The sequence below is a fragment of the Aphelocoma coerulescens genome, chromosome 23, assembly GCF_041296385.1.
Source record: "Aphelocoma coerulescens isolate FSJ_1873_10779 chromosome 23, UR_Acoe_1.0, whole genome shotgun sequence".
Classification (NCBI taxonomy): domain Eukaryota; kingdom Metazoa; phylum Chordata; class Aves; order Passeriformes; family Corvidae; genus Aphelocoma; species Aphelocoma coerulescens.
This window is the reverse complement of record NC_091036.1, coordinates 7863777-7879563: the sequence shown is the minus strand read 5'-3', so window position 1 is coordinate 7879563 and position 15787 is coordinate 7863777. Positions and strand designations below refer to the sequence as shown.

Sequence of the window (15787 nt, the reverse complement as noted above, 5' to 3'; positions counted from 1 at the left end):
GAGCATTTGCGGCGTGGAGAAGGGAATTAGAATTATGGAATCATTTAGGTTGGAAAAGATCTTTAAGAGCATCGAATCCAACTGTTCCCCCAGCATTGGGGGCTACCACCTAACCCTCATCCCCAAATGTCACATCCACATGGCTTTCAAATTCCTCCAGGGACGGAGACTCTACAACTTCCCTGGGTAGCCTGTGCCAGGGCTGGACAGCCCTTTCCATGGAAGAATTTTCCCTGATGTCCAATCTAAACCTTCCCTGGCACACCTTGAGGCTGTTTCCTCTCATTTCCTCTGCAGCTGAACTGTTCAGAGGCGTGGAGGGAAGGTGACTCCCAAGGTGATCCTGGCCCACAGGAGCTGCCAGCGCTCCATCAGGATTTCTGCCCTGCAGGCAGATGGATGTGGCTTCAGCAACATAAACATTAGAAACTATGGTTTGTACTGGTCAGTGGTCCTCATTGCTCTGGAAGTAGCAGCAGGAGGGAGCTGCTATCCCCATGTGCTCCAGGAGCAGGAATTGGATATGAGTAAGGGTCACAGCTAAAACCCCTTTGGACTCCCGGACCTCTGGAGATTTCTTTGGAAAAAGACAAGGGGCAGCTGAGTTTTCTTCATGGAAATCTCATGGGAAAAGGGAAAACCTCCATGCCAAAAGAGCAGGTCTCTCTCTCCCCTTGCTGAGATCAGGAATAAATCTTGTCAGATACAGGCGGATGGGTCCTGGGAAGCTGGATGTAACCAAGTAACCAGGATCCTAGCAACAGGCTTGATGGGAGGATTTAAAGATAGAAAGAAAAGTAGGAACAAAGCAAACAATGGGAAAATACCATCTCCTTCCCATAACTCCCAACCCCAGAGCAGGAGATAAATCAGCTCCAGGCAGGGAAAGGTGCTTTGGTTGTTTTGGTGTTTTCCCTTTTCAAAGCAAACAAAGTATCAGCCACAGATGAGGATTTTTAAAACCACTTTTACAGGTGTCATTTGTACAAATCAAAGCATCCCTTGAAAATCTCATTATTACAAACATACAAAGAAACGATGTTGGTGCTACAAATCAGCTACGCGACGGCAGGAGCAATTTATCACGATTAAAAACCCAACTGAACAGTATTTACAGGGCCTTTCTCCCTCTTTTTATTTCTGTATGTTGAGGGAAGCAAAAAAAGCAAAAGCCCACAGTTAAAAAACTCCCACCAATGCACTTCATTTTCTAAAAGTATAAAATTGGGTGAGTTTTTTCCTGCTGCCACACTCAGGCAAAGTGTAACAATTTCTGATTTTGCTTGTTTTCACATCAAAAGTCCCTTAGAAAAGCCAAAAAGAAATGCATGGCAGTGTCAAATGAAACATGCTCCTTCCGTGCCAGAAGCCAACATCATCCCACAAAAGTGCCTTTGAGTAAAATCAACTTTAGAAACAAATAAGAAACAAAAGGATGAAAAAAATAATCACAAGCTCTAGTTAAAAGCTTCATCAAAGCCCTGACGGAGCAGCCGTCCTGCAGCAAAAGCATGAGTTCTCTTACCTACCTTCAGCCCCTGCTCGGGGGTCTCCAAGCCCTGAGATGTTTCTCCACTCCCTGACCAGAGTTCGGGATGTCGAGGAGCTCCTGCCAGCCTGGAGTTGTGTGGTGCTCCCCCTCCAAGTGCTTTTATCCATCACCATCACCTCAAAAGACCTACCCCAGCTGGCCTGGCTGTAAGGGTCAGTGGTGGCCATGCTGTTTCAGGGCAGCACACCCCTGGTACAGGGAACGCTCATAGCCCTTTGATCCTGCTGGTTTGGAATCAGCAGTGAGAAAAATCCCTGGAGTGCCCCAAAAAACACTCCCTGGCTCGGGTTGCTGCCTGAGTAAGTGCTTTCCTGGAGCCAACCTGGCCCCTGCATCTGGAAGGGGCAGGGAAAGGGGAAAGAGAGGGAATATCCGAGCCTTGAACTCTCTGTGTAAAGAAATGGAGTAAGAGACATTTGATCACACCAAGCTGCAGAAATCATCGAAATCCCAGATGTCACCACGTAACCAGGGCACTGGTGGGGTGGAATTCTGGGTGGGTTGGGGGCTGTATCATTCCACTCTGGCTCCCAACCCAAAAGCTCTCATCAGAAAAACAAGGAAACACAAAACCAGGCAGTTTGGTTTGCCAAGTTGACAGAGAAAAGAAGAAAAAACAAAACATAAAAATTTTCCAAGATAAATACATGGCCCCCATTTTGGAAGCATCTTCAAAAAGCTGGATCAACCATTGTCAGCAGTGGCACAACCTTCCAGGAACATCTGTTGGGCTGGTGAGTTCTCAGCTCTCTTTTGAAGAGGAAACAGTTCAAGGAAAAAAAATCCAGCTCCCACCACACGTAGCTCCCATTTTATCTGCAGAACAACTGGCCACAGCAATTCCCGCACAGCAGCAGGCTGGAAACCAGCAAGGAGCCACTAAGCAGCAGGTTCCTGTTTGCTCATGGAAAGGGCTGGCAGTGGTAGCAACTGGTTAGGAAAAGATTTCTTCCAGAAAACAGTACTTCACGGGGGATTTAGGAAGGCTGGGACCTCTCCCCATGGATCGAAACCGGCCACGCTCAAGCATGCTGTCGGAAGTAACACCCATCAGGAATTCCCATGGAGTCCACAGCACTGGGCTAGCGACAACACAGAGGTTTTGGCTTCCAGCGATCCAGCAGGTCTCCCAGACTCCTTGGCTAATGCTGGGGAAAGCTCCCAGGTTGGGGGTTTGGCTTTAAGGGGAGGTTATTGCTCCTGACTTCTCAGGCTTTTTGCCTTTTGACAGGGCAGCTGCTTGCTTCAGGAGTTCTCTGTTCTTGGCCTGGAAATGGGGAAAATGGGTATTTAATGGCATGGATCATCATTAGCTCTTGGGATCCCTGTGTAGGAGCTGCTGACATCCCGCGCACAGGTGGAAAGGGGGGCAGATGTTGAGCTCACCTCAAACCACCTAGACAGGGCTCTCCCATCCCAGCCCCACAGGAAAAGACAAACTAATAAAACCCAGGAGCCTGCTCAAAAAATTAATCATATGAACAGTTCAAGGCACCTACAATACACGGAGAGATCTGAACTTTGATTTTGCAATCTTTGAAGGTTTCCAAAGATTCAACCAATACCAGCAGAAATAAAATGTCTGGACACCAGAGAGTTCAGGGCAGTCCCAGCCTGAGCTGAGCACAGACATGGAAAGCCGCAAGAGAGGGAGGTGGCTGGGGCACACCTGCTCCTGGATCTGATGCTCCTTTCACTTCAGAAACAGCACATCCAGCCCTCTCCTCACCACATACCGACATTCCAGCCTTCAGAAGGATGTGCATTGTGAAGGAATTCTCACCGACACTGACAGCAGCTGGAGGCTCCAAACCTGCCCTCCACCGGGATACTTCCCTAGAGTGTGTGTGGATGGAGGAGGGGCTGTTTCCTCAGGGGCAATAGAAGCCTTTTGTCTCATCCCCTCCCGCCTCTCATTGCTGGGGCTTTAGATCTTTATATACCCAGAGTAATTAAAGGGTGCAAAGTTCATTTCTGTGTCTGATTTCTTCCCCTTTGACCTGATCCCTTCGGTTGCTGGAGCTATTAATGCTGATAAGTCTACTGTGTTTCCACAGCCATGACAAGAATCCTGCTCTCCCTGCTTCTCTCAGCTCAGGGACTTCTTTATTTGGACTAGAGATACAGGGCTAAAAGAACTGCCAATTGTTCCTTTGTTCTCTCTGGTTACTGCTCACACAAATCACAAGGAGGTGATTTAGAGGTGCAGGGAGCTGACAAAGGTTCTGCAGACTGGAGAAACAGGTTCAAACCTGATTTTGACAGTAAGTAAAATGAGTTTGATGGTTCCCATCTAGTCCATAAGGGATACAACATAGCACTTTACAACACAATAAGTGTGAGCCTGAGTAGAGAGCAGCAAGGTAGGTGTAAACAGTGGTTGGGATGCAGTGCAGAGCTGAGGAGGTGCTTGCCAGGCAGCACAGAGGCTGTAGGACAGGGCTGAGAATTATTAGCAGGGCTCTGTGTGCAGGAGCTCACGGGGTGTTGTGATCAGGAGTGTCCTCAGTCCCTCCTGGACACAGCTCAGGAATGTCCTTGGTCACTCCTGGATACAGCACAGCTCAGCAAATTAAACCAAAAATGCTGTCACCTGTAACTGTTCCATGACCTCCTTGTGTGTCTTCTCCATTTGGTTCATCTTTGCCCTCATCTGTGATTCCTGGTACTGCAGGTCGGCTTTCAGCTCTGTGATCTGTGCAGAAACCAAGAAGGAGCAAGTGAGCTGGAAGAGGCAATGACTTCCCTCACCACAGCCCCTCCTGCCATGGAAAATGCCTCTACAGAAGGTTGTGACTTCTGGCTGAGGTCACAGACATGCTGGGGGTGCTGGGGGACTACAACGAGACCAGAACTGTGTCACTGAGAACACAGAGCAACAGGAAGGGCCAGCACTGTATTTTCTCCAAGCAACAGCATGTTTATTCTCAGTCTTCCCCCCACACAGAGGTCTCCAAGAGAGTGGTCAGGAAATGACCCCTTATGAAATGAGATCTCCTGGGTGGGTCCAGAGAGCCTCTTTGGCTTTGGAAAGGAGGCAGCCTGGAAACACCCAGACATGTTAACTCCAAGATGAAAAGCCAGGCTGTGTCAGAGTGTGATCTGTGAGAACATGTCAGCCTGCTGGGGGGAAGCAAGCCAAGGACTGTACCTTCTTCTCCTTCTCCAAAATCATCTGATCCTTCTGGTGAAGCATCTTTTTTAAAGTAGCCACTTCCTCCTTCAGCTGGGCAATGATGACAAAGTGGTCAGTGCCAGGGGAGTCCAGGGCAAGGTCTGGAGAAAAACTGCAGCAAAGAACAGGGAGAGGCTCTCAACAAAACCCTCCTCTTCACTGAGGCAGGGAAACTCCCACGGATGCACTCAAAGGAGAATGGGAATCATTTCATGATCATTCATGATCCTTTTTTCAAACCAAAGAGTTGAAGACAGCAATCAGAGAGATAATTAAACTTTATGCATCCCTTTGGAAATCTCTTTGCTCACAAGCAGTCCTTGGATGCACTGCAAAACTTCCCACTAAATGTAAACAAGCATTCTGGCAAGGAGGGGACATGAAAGAGAAACAAATAACCTCCAAGTTCAACAAACAGAGCAAAAACCAGATAAATTGTCCTGAGCAGGGAAAAGGGGTAAAAAACATACTGGACCTTGTAATAATTTGATTCTGCCACGATAAAGCAATTTAGGTAGAAGCTTCATTATTTCAGAGTAGGAAAAACTCTCCAGGAAAACAGAGAAATAGCTGAGCACATCACCTGTACACCACCAGGTATTCTAAATCTAAGCAATCATCTGCAGAGTTACCTGTGCATGAGTCACTGCTGCACTGGTAAATCTCAAACCTCCCTACAAGACACCCAGTGACCCAGGCAGGCACGTGCAGTCCTGTGCTACAGGAATATGCCAGATCATAAGATACAACAAGCTACAGGCCCAGGGAGCCCACCCGATTTTTCCCTGCCTTCAGTTCCATCCCTGAAACTGATTTTTATCTCCTCATGCTAAGTGGGCAGCACCTCCCAGCCACATGCACCTGCAACTGCTGTATAAAAACCGAACAGTAATAAGACAACAAAGCTTCACCTAGAAGAAGTCTGAACCCAAAATTCTGCCTCTCTCGAGGATGTTTCTACCTCTGAGCTTCCAAGTCCCCCACCTGTACCCTAAGGCAGAGAGTACTTGCTGCTCACTTCACATGGGGTCTCCTCTAGCACCTGGAAATGATCCATTTTCTAATTAAAAGCACCACAGTCTGCTTTGACAGGACTCATTAGTAAGGATGTGGCAGGAGAAAAGGCTCTTTCCCCCACTGTGCTGGGGATCTACAGAGGGAAACTAAGCAGAGGCAGCTTCCCAGATCTGAGAGTCAGAGGATGGCCCTGAGGCACTGGGAGAGAAAACCCGGCAAAGGAAAACTCAGAACTGAGGGTCTGCAGGAGACCGCAGCGGAAGAGCCCTGCATGGCTAAAACATGCTGACAGCAGAGCCCACAGTAAGATGTGGCAGCTCTCTGGGCACACTGGATCCAGCTCTGTGCTAGGCAGAGAGGTTCATACCCACACACAAGCACAGAACAACTCCATTTTAAAACTTTCCCAAATAGTTTTCCCAAGTGGAGGCTGTGCAAGATGATGGTGGGTGCTCCAGCACCTTCCTGTGTGCAAGCACATTACTAACAGCAGCTTTAATTTCCCACTCAGCGCAAATATGCCGGGGAGGAGAGAAAGAAATAAAAAAAACCAAAACCCAACAGCCTCCACAGAGAAAAAAAGGCTTCCTCACTGATTCCCTCTGGCTGAAAACAATCCCTTGACACACCATTCCTTTGCCCAGGCACGCTTCCCTCCTGCCATGCCCTGGGGTGACAGAGTGCCAGGAGATGTCCACATTTCCCAGAGCAGCTCCAGCAGGAAAAATTCCCTGCCTGGCAGCTCCTGCTGCCCAGCACATTCCAAAGACAGGAAGGTGAGAGCCAGCCCTGCCACCCAGTGGGGAGAAGGAAGGGACAGGATGGTCACCAGCCTTGCACAGAGCACCCATCCCCAGGGCTCCGAGGGTTCTGCATCTACCAGTGGGGAACAGCCGGCTTGAGATCTCCTCCTGGGGGTATAAAATACCAGGCAGGTATTTTCCTGTTCAGTTGCTGCAAAATGCCCCCTCAAATGTATTAAGGTGCTAATTAAAGAAGCAGATTTTTTTTTCTTCTTTTGTATTTTTAAAAAGACTGACAAATTAGTAATGAAAGGTTCCTCTGTCTTTAACCCCATGTTACAGAAGCAGCCTAAGACTCCAAAATTCGAAGGAAAACTGCCAAACGCAAGTCATTCCTTTCCTTTAACAAAGAGATCAAGAATTAAAACAACCAACCAAAGAAAAAAAATGCCATTTCCTCTACAAATAAACTCAAGATCCAGCCCCTTGGGATAGGTCAGGGGGACATGAGCTCTCCATGTTTGAACAGCCTGAAATGTGCACCGCTAATTAAAGGAAATTATGAGCTCCCGTTGTTTTCAGCAGAGACAGAGGACAAAAATGGAGCTGTTCCCAAGGCACTTGCCTCTCTCTATTGACTGGAACAGAAACCAAATGGACTGCCTTAAACTCCACACCTGTTAAATGGCTGAAATTAGGCAAAGCAAATGCCAAGCTTAAAGATTCTGCTATTCAAGTCAGGCTAGTGTGAAGAGGCACAGACCAGGCACTGAACCAGTATCCACATTTTACCTTAGACAAAAACCACCTGCAGAGCTGCCTCCAGCTCTGGGCCGCCAACATCAGAAGGATACAGAGCTGCTGGAGCGACCCCAGAGGAGGCCACAGAGATGCTCCGAAGAGCTGGAACCCCTCTGCTCTGAAGCCAGGCTGGGAGAGCTGAGAATGTTCAGCCTGGAGAAGAGAAGGCTCTGGGGAAACCTTAGAGCCCCTTCCAGTGCCTAAAGGGGCTCCAAGAGAGCTGGAGATGGACCTGTAACAAGGGCCTGAAGTGCCAGGACAAGGTGAGGTGGCTTCCCACTGCCAGAGGGCAGGGTTAGATGAGATATTGGGAAGAAATTCTTCCCTGTGAGGGTGGGGAGGCCCTGGCACAGGGTGCCCAGAGCAGCTGTAGCTGCCCCATCCCTGCAAGTGTCCAAGGCCAGGTTGGACAGGGCTTGGAGCAACCTGGGATAGTGGAAGGTGTCCCTGCCCATTGGAGGGGTGGAATGAGATGAGCTTTAAGGTCCCTTCCAATCCAAACCATTCTGGAATTCAATGAAAAAAATCCTCCACTCAGTGCAGTACAGCCCAAGTCACAGAGCTTTAAATTGTGCCAAGACTTTCCTATGCAAATGAGAATCTTTTTACAAATGAACTTTGCTGCTGAGCATCCTGAGGCACCGCTGCTCTCCCCCTGCCAGCAGTGCTGTCACTGCCTGGTGTTACAAGCACAATTTAGCACCTTGTCTGCAGTGACAGGAGAAGGGACCGCAGTGTGCTCGTGTGCAGAGTCAGAACACTTCGCCAGCATTGGTACAAGAGGATGGAGACACCAAGATTGCCCAAATCAGGACCAGCCCAGCTCCAGGGGCTGGAGGTGAAGCCAGCATACGGGGCAGCACAGGACCGAGGGGCACTGGCAGCACAGCAGGAGTAATAAGGCCAGGTCTGCTGCAAGATGTGCTGCGAGTCACTGGGAGGGAAAACTACTCCCAGTGCAGCAGCACCAGAGCTGTTTGCTCCTCCCAGAACTCATCCAGAACAAACCATTCAACACCACCCTTTAAATGACTGCTGGAAATCATCCTGTCCACATATCATAGCCACTGTGAGCAACAACCACTCTGAAATATATAAACAAAAACACACAGAGGGAATTCAGTACAACGCAGTAAAGGAATTTCTACCATATCCAAGAAGAAGCAATCATTTCAGATAAGCTGGACCCTGACTGAAGGTGTTGCCGAAGTCAACTGAGCTCAGACATGCCCAAATTTTGCCCAGCTACACCAGAGGTTTTGGCTGAAGCCAGGAGACAGAGTACAGGAAGTTGGGGCTGATCTCAGCAGAGAGGAGGTGCTGGTTGCGTCACTTTACTCCAGACTCTGCTGCTGCTGCAAACACCCTTGTGCTGCAGCAGACCTTAAGTCCATGCTCAGGCTGTGCCCCAGACACCAAGGTGACTCTGGGAGGGACAATCTGGTAGTTGTACAAAAGGGGAGGGTTTGGGGGGTTCACCCTCATAAAAGAACCCTCAGCAAGTCCAAACCCACACTTAAGGAACCCCCATTATTATTCCACTCAAGACATGCAGTCATGTGTCTGTTTAAGGCAGCTGGAGCTTGCCTTTTCTGCTGCACGTTGCTGAAGCTCTTTAGTTGCTTCAGTTGCAAACACTTGGTTTGTTACGGAACTCATCAAAAAAAGCCTGTGGCAAGGCCTACAGCCTTGTCAGGAGCCAGACTGGCAACATCTGACGTGAGAGCAAAAGGAAGGCCCTTGATTCCTTCACTACATGCTCCTGTTTTCCAAACAAATGGCTGACCAACCCAGAGAACAGGACATTTTGCTTTTTGGGTATTTTCAAGCCAGCGGGGCTGTTACAATGAGTTGTGAGATCTCAGCCCAGGATTTACTGAGGAGATAAAAACACCTGGTGCTGTCCTACAGCCCAGAGCAGCCGCTTCTCTAGAGGGAAAGCTGTACCAGGTACTGATGGGCTGCACCAGTTCTACCAGGGCCCTGTTTCCATCCTCTCCTCTGGCTCCACCAGCACCCAAGGCAGCTGAATTCTAACCCCTCAGCCACAGCTCCTAAGTCACAATTAGTCCTTAAATTTTTCCAGCTTTTAATTGAAAATACTGTTCAGATGATAAAAGGTCTTTCAGACCACTCTGTGGGAGCCACTGCCCTATAAAATTATTAAAGTTCTATTTCATAGAATCATAGAATCCCAGAATGGTTTGGGTTGGAAGGGACCTTAAAGCTCATGTTGTTCCGCCCCCTGCCATGGGCAGGGTCACCTTCCACTAGACCAGGCTGCCCCAAGCCCCATCCAACCTGGCCAAGAACACTTCCAGGGATGGGGAATTTCCCATGGGAGCATTTCACAGTGACAAGGTGTCAACAGTATCTGTAGGAGAGATTTGTGATCTCAGAGACATTCAAGGCAGGTAGTGAATAATTAATTACCAGTGGCTTTAACGAACCCTTTGGCACTAACTATGCTCTGGTCCATGCTCCCAAATCCCTGCTGTTTAGAAAGAGATCCACTGAGAGGGAGAGTGCCCGTGTATGAGGCAGTTCCCAGGGAGGGAGGGGAGAAAACAACAGGTGATCTCACTTCAGGATGTCAATGCCTTGAGCAACAGGACAATGGTGGGCCCCGAGAGTCTGTTGGGAAGCAGCCCACTGCGCCAACGTGGACGGGGCCCTCTGGATAAGGGGGCAAAGCATCTCGGGAGAGGAAGGAACGCTGAGAATCAGAGAGGAAAGGCAGGAATGAAAATATGCATGTGCAAGACCATAAAAATACAAATCCATCTCTATCTCCTGTTTCTGCTAGTGACTCCCATTCTGCTGCACAGGCGGCTGGCATCAACATGATTCAGCATCAAGTGTGGCAGTAGAATGGGGTCGGATTGCTTTCCTAAAATCAGAGAATCATGGAATGGTTTGGGCTGGAACGAATCTTAAAGACCATCTTGTTCCATCCCCCTGCCATGGGAGGGGACACCTTCCACTAAACCAAGTTGCTCCATGCCCCATCCAACCTGGCCTTGGACACCTCCAGGATGGGGAGTCCACAGCCTTTCAAGCAAAGCTGTTTGATTGCTTGTCTCTCTTCTCCTGTCCTCTGAGGCTCTCCCTCTCCCTGCAGATCAGTCTGACAGACCTCAAAGCACAAAACCTGCAAACCTCACTAGCCCCTCTCTCCCTGTGACTGCAGAGACAGGATAAAGTTGGTCTGGCTGCAGTTTTCCTGACTGTTGGGAGTTCAGCCAAACATCAGTTTCCATTCGAGCAGGTACAGGTGCTCAGTACTCTTCCTCTTCAAACCTATGTCTAGATTCCAGGTAGCACTGGGCTGTCAGGTTCTAGGGCAGCCCCTTGAGGTCTCAAAGCCCAAGGCCCCTGCTCTAGCATAAGAGCTTCCACACACAACTCTGTCTTATATAAACTCAGCAAACAAAGCCACCCACCCACAATTTCCCCATGTAACAGGCTCACCTGTCACCATTGGCAGATATGGCATCAAACTTGGCTTTCTTCTTTGGGATTTCGTTCTGAATGGAAGACGTGGATAAGGTTTTCTGGCTAGAAAAATGAGGAAATTGTATGTCAGAACCTGAATGACTTTCAGTCTAAGACAGAGAGGCAGATAAATATTCCCACCCACTTTGATCCTCTTAAAACAGTATTTCCCAGGGCTAAAATGATAAAAAAATCATTCCTTGAAGAGTAGCTGGAGACTAAAAATAAACAGAAAACAATGAGTCAGAGCAGCACGTAGGTGAAGAGCTCCTGCTTAAAATCTGCATTTTAATCATTAAATTTTACAAATGCAACTCTGCTTTCATTGTGTACAAGTTCAGTAAGTTGGATCACTAAGAAGCGCAAGGCTGCACCAGCACAGTGAGGTTTGCAAACAAGCAAAGTGTGACTTAGCCAGATCCTCCTGAACTCAGACCCTGTCCAAACCCCTCCCCAAGGTTACCTATTATAGTGGCTGCCACTGCTGAGCCTACTGAACTGCTCCTTCTCCTGCAGACTGGCTCGGGAAGAACTGCTCAGGTGTTTGCACTGTTCTTTGGTCTTCTGCAGGACCCGTTTATAGGACAATGTGCACAACCAGCACAGCAGCTTTCCATCCACCTGGAAGGGGAGACAGAAAGAAGTTTTGGTCTTTCTTCCTGCCCACAAAGCAAATACAGAAAAGACAAGAAGCAGTTTCAAGCTTAGAGTCACATATGAACAAGCAGGGACTCAAAAAGAATCTTCTGAATGGACAGACAGCCACTGGAGACCAAAACAGCAAGGACGTCTGCTCCAGGAGGCTCAGCAGGGCAGGGATTATCAGTGTAGCACCCCAAACAACAGACCTTTACAGTGTGCCTGGGAAAGACACACCTCCTACAGAGCACTCAGGGTGTTTAAGCAAAGGGTGTACAGAAGCCACGGAAGGCATTTCCTGGTGGAGGTACGACACTTGTAGCTCCTCAGGCTATGGAACAAATATCACTCCCCATCCCTCTCCCCAGATAGCACCTCACACTTCATTCAGAGGTCTCTGCTCCTCTGCCAGCTCTTGGGCCAAAGTCAAGAGATCTTTCTCAGAAGGTCTGGCAAAGGCACATAGTTTGGGTTGAAAAAGACCTTAAAGCTCACCTAGTCCCAACCCCCTGCCATGGGCAGGGACACCTTCCACTATCCCAGGATGCTCCAAGCCCCATCCAGCCTGGCCTTGGACACTTGCAGGGATAGGGCAGCCACAGCTTCTCTGGGCAGGGCCTCACCACCCTCACAGGGAAGAATTTCTTCCCAATATCCCATCTAACCCTTGCCATCTGGCAGTGGGAAGCCATTTCCCCTTGTCCTATCATAAATGCTGCAGAAGATGTAAAGAAGATGAACAGAGAATCACAGTGACCAGCCCTTTTAACTTTTCAGCCTTCTTTTACACAAATACTGACCTTCTTCCTGTCATCCTTCCGGTCAAATGCACACTGCTGCTTGCACTGCTCACACGAGTGAGGAGGGCCATACTTCTTCTCTGAGTTGGTGCAACGCTGGCACTTGTTTCCAATAAATGCTGCTATGATGTTGCAGTACTGGCAGGGTTTTGGCTTTAAAAAATAAGAACAACTGCTACAGCCTTCTAACTACAATAGTACACCACCCCTTCCCATTCTCCCCATAATTTCAAACTTTTATTTCCTTATTCTAAGCAGAGTATAATGCTGATCCAGGACACAAAACTCCATTTGGATCCCTGGTCTCCAGCTAAGTGTATTTAGCCATGGCACTCAGACCATTTATCAGGTGCTGTGAAATCTTTAGAAAAATGTCTAATACCAAAATAGAACCAATCAAAATCTCTATTTCAGATTTCAGGCAAGCAGGAAATAAAGATTTATCACTGCTTCCTGCAGCAATCTCAGTCTGTGTAAGCACACTCTTGTTTCTACTGGGTATCGAACAGATCATTTCCTGGCCTCAAAGGATGCAAAGCTCTTTTTTGTGCTACAAGAAGAGAAAGTCAAAGCTTCACGCTTGAGTGACCCATATTATTGATCAGTCATGCTCTTACAGCCAAGCCAGTCCATAAACTGCTCTTGGATTTCAGCAGGATAAAGACAAGAGAGATGAAAGGAAAAGAGGCTGGAGAAGCTGAGCCCCACTCACTTACTGTGCCATAGAGCTTCACATTCTGAGCACACTTCTTGCATATCGTGTTGGTTTTGCTGTTAAGAAGAAGGACACATCATTTTATTAACGCATTCCAACAGATGAAACAAATGAAACCTTTGTTTAGGATGCCTGGTTCAGATCCCAGGATCCCTGGTTAGGATCCCAGCCTCTCCTCGGCTGTGTCTCTGGTGATGAGGCTGGATTCAACCTCCCTAGGGACTCAGATACCAAAGTGCTTTTCCTATCCCCATATGACTGAGGATAAATGGCCAAAAAACGGCATCCCCAGATGACACCAGTTTTTCGTCCATACATACACAGGATTTGATCACTGACTAACTGGCAGCACAAGTGATTCAGCATCAGGGCAGGCTCCATTCTGGAGGTCAAGGCAGGAGAGGACAGAAGTATATTTGTCCAACAAACACAGGAAGGAACACCCCACACAACGGCCACATACAGCTCTGGGATTACCAATCCTCCCTCTGACAGTTACACAACTTGTCAAAATGCAAAAAGACAAGAGCCCAGCTAAAGGACACACAGCAGGAAATAAATGTTGGATACCAGACATCGGGTAAGAGGAAAACTCATGGGAAGATGAACCCAGATCCTTCCCTGGAAGATGCATCTGAGCTCTGACTGAAAAAAAAACCCAAGCAAAAGGTGTAATCCAAGTGCACTGCAGATACTCCAACTCGCCCAGCAGACCTTTGGAGGCGGCCAAAGGTCCCCCAAGTCTTCCACAGCAACAATCTACAGGTTAAGGCTCAGTCACTGATGGTGTGGAAGCATTATGGCTCCCCAGGTGTGACTGTTCTACACGAAACATGGATCTCCCCATTTAAGCAAGCATTTACCTTTCCTGTTGGAATTCAGTCCTGCAGTAAGTGCATTTAACAATGGGATGAGCAATCCGGCACTCCTGCAACAACAGAAGTGTTCCATGAGGTGCAGTGCTGCTCCCCAAATCCCAGATCTCCTGTTGTCCTCCACTCCCACCACATCCACATACATGCAAACACTTCCTCCCTGTATAGTCATGCTGAGAGAAGAGGAAGGGTGATGGGGATGGCATGTGTCACAGGTGAACCAGGCATGAACTGAGATCCATCACCAGGGCTTGTTTGTGCTTCACACCCACAGCGCAGGGTCAAGGGGTGGCCCCAGCTCCCGGGGCAGGAACACACAGCTCTGCCTCAGGTATTCACCAGTTTCCTGTATCTCTCGTCATACTCCCATCCCAGCTTTGCCAACATTCACCTGCTTTGTCCCAGCTTCAGTGATCCCAGGCTACTCCAGTTCCTGCCCCTTGTTTCTTATTTCATCCCTGATCTTGTTCTTCCCCGTCCCCTGACTGTCCCCAAAACCCACCTTACTCCTTCAAGATACCATCAGACCTCCCATAAATATCCCCAGATCCTCCCAGGCCTTTGCTCAGGAACAGCTCCCACCTCCCCTCTATTCCCCACAACAACCCCATGACTTCCACTCCAACACCCTCCAAATACCCTAACCCTAACCCTAATTTTTTTAAAAATAAATTCCGGGGTGTCTCCAGCGCCCTCAGGTACTCCTGACAAACAGCTTCCCTGAGAAGCCCTTCAACACACTCCCCTAACAGCCCCCAGGCTTCATCCCCGTGCCTCAGCCTCTCAAACCCCCCCCAAAGCTCCCAGGTCCTCATCCACACCCTCCCACTGCCCACCCACAGACCCCAAATAGACACCTCAAGGCCCCAGTCTTCATAAATACTCCCAGGATCTCCCCACAAACAGCCCCCCAATTATCTTCAGTCCTAAGAGCCCCCAGAGCCCCTAAAACACTCCCTTGCTTGCCCTCCCTCACAAACAATGCTCCAGGAGGCCCTTTACCCCTCAGACACCCCCAAATCCCCCCACAGCCCACGCCCTCAAATCTCCTCATAGATCACCCCCCATTTCCCTTACAGTCCCCCTCAGACTCCTCTCCCATCAGTCTCCTCCCAAGCTGTCCCCCATAAGATCCTTCGCAGGCCTTCCCTCCTCGCCCCCTCACAACCCGCTCCCAGCCCCTCTCCTGGACCTTGCAGAGCTGCTGGCCCTGGCTGAGCGCCTCGAAGGGGAAGCGCTGGTGGCACTTGGTGCAGGCGTACAGCGCCGCCATCCCGCCGCCCCGCTGACAGGCGCGGCCCGCCGGCCCGCCCGGCCGGCCCGCGCGGCACCGCCCTCTCCCGCCGTCCATTGGCGGCGCGCCGCATCATTCACGCCTCGGCCGCTTCTTATTGGTGGATGTGCCGTCATTCACAGCGGCGGGGCGGGGCGCGCCGGGGAAGCGGCTACGTCACGGGAGGGCCGCGGTGACGCAGCCGCTCGGCCCCGCGTGACGCGGCGCGCGGGGGAGGTCGCGCGAGATCGCGCGTGGAGACGATGGGGGGAGGGGGCGAGGACTGGGAAAAGGGGTGGGGCTGGACTGGACAGGGCCGAGGGAACGGACAGGGCAGGGCCGAGCAGGGCCGGGGGAACGGACTGGACTGGACTGGACTGGACTGGGGGAACGGACAGGGCAGGACAGGAGAGGACAGGACGGGGCCGGGGGAACGGACAGGACAGGACAGGGCAGGGTCGGGTCGGAAGGGGCTGAGCTGGGTCGAGGAAAGAGCTGAGGGGAGGTTGAAGGGGGTGGTGGCAGGGCTGAACCAGGACAAGGTGAACGGGACATCCATGGCTGGCCTATGTTAGGGGAGGGGAGTTGGATTAGGGCTGGGGAGGAGGAGGAGGATGGGAGGCTGGGTTAGGGCTGCGCTGGGGAGATGAGCTGCTGCAGGGAGGGAAGGTCTCTGTGGAGGTGGGTGAAGGAGGGTCAGGA

At 49.9% G+C, this 15787-nt stretch overlaps 1 protein-coding gene across 3 annotated transcripts; it reads right to left on the bottom strand.

Annotated features, from left to right (window-relative positions):
* Window positions 1-890: 890 nt before the first annotated feature.
* On the bottom strand, window positions 891-15111 carry FAM76A (family with sequence similarity 76 member A). Of its 3 annotated transcripts, none has more exons than XM_068994480.1 (10): window positions 15005-15111; window positions 13801-13865; window positions 12939-12993; window positions 12223-12375; window positions 11247-11404; window positions 10760-10846; window positions 9873-10004; window positions 4704-4839; window positions 4146-4247; window positions 891-2819 (listed from the first exon to the last, which is right to left on the bottom strand). In XM_068994480.1, the coding sequence occupies exons 1-10, from the start codon at window positions 15083-15085 to the stop codon at window positions 2733-2735; spliced, it is 1056 nt and encodes a 351-aa protein (XP_068850581.1). In that variant the 5' UTR covers window positions 15086-15111; the 3' UTR covers window positions 891-2732. The 3 variants fall into 3 exon arrangements, with proteins under 3 accessions (XP_068850581.1, XP_068850582.1, XP_068850583.1); XM_068994481.1 differs by lacking the exon at window positions 15005-15111 and adding an exon at window positions 13956-14387; XM_068994482.1 differs by lacking the exon at window positions 9873-10004.
* Window positions 15112-15787: the final 676 nt, after the last annotated feature.

Bases quoted from the DNA above. Each gene is read 5' to 3' on its own strand.
- FAM76A (XM_068994480.1), bottom strand. From the start codon at position 15,085: ATGGCGGCGCTGTACGCCTGCACCAAGTGCCACCAGCGCTTCCCCTTC. The intron at 10,847-11,246 runs GTAACCTTGGGG...TCATTTTTCTAG, and splicing joins AGTGGCAGCCACTATAATAG to CCAGAAAACCTTATCCACGT. The intron at 10,005-10,759 runs GTGAGCCTGTTA...TCTGATTCTCAG, and splicing joins ATATCTGCCAATGGTGACAG to CGTTCCTTCCTCTCCCGAGA.